We start from the raw sequence: 5,431 nt of genomic DNA, 5'->3' as shown, positions 1-5,431 counted from the left end.
GCTCTCTCCTCTCTATCGCTATCTATCTCTCTATCTATCGCTATCTATCTCTCTCTATTTCATTGCACATCTCTGCATTTCAGCTTGGCATCAGGGATTCGTCCACGTGGTTCAGGAGTGATGTTGTACAGGATACAGCTCCCGTTCCCCCATACAGCATGCTAGGTACGCGATGCACTTCACATTTCAATCGCGAGCATTGCGAGTTATCGCTTTACACTCGAGACTCATGAAGTTGACTCTCTATGCTCGATATTGCGTGGATAATTTATCACGCACACACATATTAAAAGTATATTACAAGTATATAAAAAGTATATTGTAAGCCCGAGATTTGCGAGAATAAAGCGATCGTTTTGCTTGATCGGTGATCTTTCTCGCTCCTCCACAGGTTTTGCGGTGACTTCAGGGAAGCTGTTTGGGAAGAGCGAGCGCATGGCTTACGTCGGCGGAGCGCCCAAATCTCACGAGATGGGCGAGGTCGTCATCTTTGAGAAGGTCAACCAGGGGGCGCACCTGCAGGAGTTCGTAAAGTTCACGGGCGACGAGAAGATGGCGTTCTTCGGACATTCCATCACGACGATAGACTTGAACGCAGACGGGTGAGCCGCGTTTGGTTTGTAACCACGGTTACGGAGCCTCGATTTCGTTTGAAAGCAGCTGAGAAATCTATTGCCATGGTGATATCAAGAGGAGAGACTTAAACGGAAGTAGATTAAAAATCACATTAGTTTTAAGAGTTTAGTTTTTCAAACTGGATGTTAATCAGTCAGTCTATAAGTAATTGTTGCTGTTCCTTCATACTTACATGGACATGAGCTCGAACGAATGGTAGTTAATTAATATTATCTTGTAACCATATGCCAATTATACATCCTGGCTGTAAACCCACCTATATGCAACATCCATGTAGTAACATGAACTATTTCTATGCTATTGCAGTTACGTGGATTTGGTCGTTGGGTCGCCGTATTACAGAGGCGAAGAAAATGATCAGGGTGGCGCCATCTACATTTACATGAACGGACCAGAGGTATGCCTGTCTGAGTGAACAGTCTTACAATAATTTCACGTATGGTTTTATGCCTGTTAGCTTAGTATATAACTATGTATAATAATAGCAGGTTAGACATACAGACTTTATGCTACTGCTCTATAAATGCATATTAAATTTAGATCGTCAACATTAATTACAAGTTGTTTTGTAAACATTTCTCATTTACAGGGTTTAGTAGAAGGCACAGAACCATTAAAAATCACGCGGCCTATCGAAGGAGCCAGCTTTGGTTATGTTGTGAAGAACATAGGCGATATTGATCATGATACATATGATGGTGAGCTGAGAATTGTTTAAATAAATGTCATATATGTATATAGATGTTTATATATATATATATATATATATATATATATAATCAAGATATATTATAATGAAGATGTTATCACATATATATTACAGAAACATATATATTATTATATATATAGTACACTGGTGCCGCAAGGCCACAGGTCTTAAGAAGTAGAAGCACAGTCAAGGATAAAATCCTCAGTGCTAATAAAAAGCAAGAGCCGTAGGCGCGCTGCATGCTAGGGGGGTCTGGGGGCATGCCCCAACCCCTAAAAAAATTTGAATTGTAGACGTCTGGAGATGCAATCTGGTGAGTCTTGCGAGAGAGATTTGGGAACAAAATGTAGGACCAAAATTGTTTAACCCAAAATTTACTGGAAGCACTGTGCTTCCAGTGCTTCTATCTGCGGGCGCCACTTATTTATATATATACACTTTATTTATATATATCATGTGTCTGTGGCAGATCTTGCAGTGGGAGCTCCACATGAAGGCAACGGTGCAGTGTTCATCTACAGGGGATCAGCAGATGGTATCCGTATTGAACCGTCCCAGGTAAATATACATGCATGCACGCACGCACACACACACTTATATATAAACTTGTATTTATGTATACATATATTTCTTTATGTATAAGTATGTTTTAATTATGGTAATCTAAACACTTTATAGCTACATTTTTGCGTATTTTATTGAAATAAAAATGCCAATGACCAATAGCTATAATAAACTAAATGCCTTGCTTCTGATCCCTCTGTAATTCACTGCCGATAGTCGTTAATACGTGTGCTGTATCACAGGTGATAAGATCGGAGGAGCTGAGGGATGGACCGGTAACGTTTGGCTACTCGCTGTCAGGAAAGCTGGACATGGACTATAACGGCTATCCTGATCTTACTGTCGGAGCGTTCGAGTCTGACACCATCGTCACACTGCTGTACGTACTGATGGGATGTCTATAGCAATCTACTGTATAGTCACGTTGTTAGTTTATACTATACAATTATTCTATACAACGTATAGAGTCACGTTGTGTAGTCACTATGTAGTGATATATCCATACTACTGTAAGCTACCGCCACCTAGTGCCAAACAAGCTGTTAGCTAAAGTTAACTGGTTTAAGAGATCCTATCTTATGATCTTATTGTTCTCCAAGATGGCTAGGTTTGATTAGCAGTTACGATCTGTTGCTCTGATTAAAATCATCTCTATCCGCGTCAATCCGGCTTCTAGTGTTTATGTAAAGATAGACAATATATCACTTCACACGTATTCTTGTGTCATGACGGAGATATCTTACAGCGGAAATTACATTGAGAAGAATAGATGACAATACATTATAGTGAATATACTATTTTTAGTTGTACATTTACAGTATTAGGTAAAATACGAGTGACAGAACTGCAGCTGTATTTCTATATATCTGTAATAACTGCTATTTAAATTTACGCATAGAACGCATGCACGCATGCCCACACATTTTTTTTATATAAAAATGTTCTCGATTTAAGTAAAACAATTCAAATCACATGTTTACTCTGATCTCGTTAATATGTTTCCACGGTAGGGCAAGACCGGTCATTAATATTACGACGAATATAGAGATGGAACCAATCCTCATTGACCCCACCAGGAAGAATTGTCGCGACGGCACCAACCTACCGTGGTACGTTGTTTGCATTTATAATCGTAAACAAATAAGCAGAGCATTTATTCTTCCCACTGCTTCCGTCGCCCCGGCATCATTAGGAAGTCTTTAATGTATCACTCATCACCCATCACGTGTATTGCGTTTGTGGGTTCACAGTGCAGCTAGCCTTGCTCTGCCATTGACAGTTTCACGGTGCAGTCATGCTCTTGTGTTTACAGCCATGCTCTTGTGTTTGCAGCCTTGCTCTTGTGTTTGCAGCCATGCTCTTGTGTTTGCAGCCTTGCTCTTGTGTTTGCAGCCATGCTCTTGTGTTTGCAGCCATGCTCTTGTGTTTGCAGCCGTGCTCTTGTGTTTGCAGCTTCATGTGCAGCATGTTTCAAGTTCACGGCCACCGGTCGGTCGCTTCGCCCCCGTCTCCATGCACTACACGCTGCGCGCGGACATGCTCAAGGAAGGCAGCACGAAGCGCGTCCAGTTCCGCGGCGCAGGCGGCATCGACGGCAGCCTCAGCTGGAAGGTGGTGCGCAGGGTGCGCATGATGCCGCAGCACACGGGCCAGCTCGCGTGTGGGCGCAGGGAGATGGTTTACGTGGTGAGTGTGGGGGGTCGGGCGGGGGTAGGAGATCTTGTGGTCGGGGTGTAAATCGGGGGGTGGGGTGGCATGGCGAGTGGCGTGGGGGTAGAGGGGCGTGCGAGGAAGGAGAACAGTGCAGAGGCGTGGTGTGGTGAAATGTGCGTCAATGGAGAATGAAGAGACAGTTGTAAGAAGACGTGCGTATGCATGCTTACGCTGTATGCGAGTGAGAAGTCGGTGCAACGATGAAAGATGAGAGATGAGTCAAAGGCAATGTTGAGGAACAGCATGAAATATCAGTAGTAGAATACATTATAGTTATGGTTGCAACGATGGTGACGAAGATGATAACAATAATTAGCACCTCTGAGTGACTGACTCTTGTCTTTCCAGTTTGATACGAATGACATCATCACTCCAGTGAAGTTCATCTTAACGAACAACCTGACGGAGAACGTTCCGGCACCTATTCGCGCGGGAGACCCGATCCCGGACATGGACAGGTACCCGATCATCAGTGAACTCACCCAGGTGCAAGAGAAGTCAGTCAACTTCATCAACGATTGCCAGGGCAACGTCTGCTACAGCGATCTGATCGTCAAGGCGACGTGGAACGTTACCATGTAAGTTTATACTCGTGCTGAAGCGTTAATGTCTGGAAGACTGCTAACATATCTAGGGAAAGTAACTACAGGGAAACAAATTATCACAATAAATATAAATTCGTAAAAAATCAAATTCATTAATATTTCATTAATAATTTATTAACGAGTTCATTAAATACGAACATAATTCGTGATAAAATAAAAACGTATAAGTTTGTCAATACAACTGACCTGTGATGATGAGACGTTAATGTATGCATACTCTTCGTTAGGGAACCAGAGCCAACATTTGTCCTGGGAGAGGAGAAGAGTCACAACCTGACGATCACGATATCCGTGTCGAATATAGGAGAGCCAGCTTACGCCGCAGTTCTCATGGTGTCTCTGCCTTCATTCGTCGACACCTACAAACCTGAGGTGCTCGCTCTCTCGTTAACATGCAGCGTCGGCGCATTATATTATTATTGTTATATTGTTTACGCTGTAACGTTGTAATGTTAGAAATGTGTCGAACATAAAGTGTGTGCCAGTGCTGTGTTCCTCTCAAGGGAAAGCCATATTCGGTTTAAAAAAAAGAAGGTCGGTTAGGTGTGTATAGCTTGGTTAAATAGAATTACTGAGGCATTCAGGAAGTAATCCTGCATATGCACGAGTAACTAATTAGTAATTCTTGTGAGAACAAATATCCGTGGTGCTTTTAATGGTTGTTATAGCTATACTGGGTTGTCTTTATAAGATTTTACACACGTAAACACGTTATATTTAGGATGAATCGACGTAGGCATCCACTCTGCATCTCACTGTTCTATAATGATTTATCAATGTTTCAGGTACCACCAGGAGTCCAAACATCACCAGGAGAGAACTCAACCTTCATGTTTACCATTGGGAATCCCATTCCTGCGAATGAAACCGTGAGTTACTACTAGTGTCTTAAACCCTAAAATACTTACACATATCTGCCTGACCCGATAGTGATAACATTAGATGCTGAACCAAGTTTAAGCTTGGAACAGTACCATGATTATATATAAGGGTGTAAAGTTATATGTTATATGATGCAGGCATGGTGTATGCACCCAAAACCTACATTATTATACGAAGATTTTTTTATTAATGTGCAGGTTGCTGATATCAAGATCATTCTTGATACCACAAGCATACCACCCACCGAGAAAGAAATAGTTATTGACATTGTTGCCAAGACGACGAGTGAAGAACTGACCCCTGGTGACAACCAGGTGAATCT

General features: G+C 42.1%; 1 protein-coding gene across 1 annotated transcript in view; it reads left to right on the top strand.

Annotated features, from left to right (window-relative positions):
* LOC106805512 (integrin alpha-PS1-like) overlaps positions 1–4,148 on the top strand; it is a 68,399-nt gene extending 64,251 nt beyond the window's left edge. Inside the window, exons 6-14 of the mRNA XM_014807134.1 lie at positions 84–165; positions 392–602; positions 943–1,033; positions 1,226–1,334; positions 1,815–1,903; positions 2,152–2,288; positions 2,920–3,018; positions 3,362–3,595; positions 3,971–4,148. Of these exons, the coding sequence (XP_014662620.1) occupies positions 84–165; positions 392–602; positions 943–1,033; positions 1,226–1,334; positions 1,815–1,903; positions 2,152–2,288; positions 2,920–3,018; positions 3,362–3,542 (999 nt within the window). The 3' untranslated portion in view covers positions 3,543–3,595; positions 3,971–4,148. The remainder of the gene's footprint in view (positions 1–83; positions 166–391; positions 603–942; positions 1,034–1,225; positions 1,335–1,814; positions 1,904–2,151; positions 2,289–2,919; positions 3,019–3,361; positions 3,596–3,970) is intronic.
* Positions 4,149–5,431: the final 1,283 nt, after the last annotated feature.

This window comes from Priapulus caudatus, unplaced genomic scaffold (genome assembly GCF_000485595.1).
Source record: "Priapulus caudatus unplaced genomic scaffold, Priapulus_caudatus-5.0.1 Scaffold115, whole genome shotgun sequence".
Lineage (NCBI taxonomy): Eukaryota > Metazoa > Priapulida > Priapulimorpha > Priapulimorphida > Priapulidae > Priapulus > Priapulus caudatus.
Note: the sequence above shows the minus strand (reverse complement) of the source record. Positions and strands in the feature narration are given on the sequence as shown.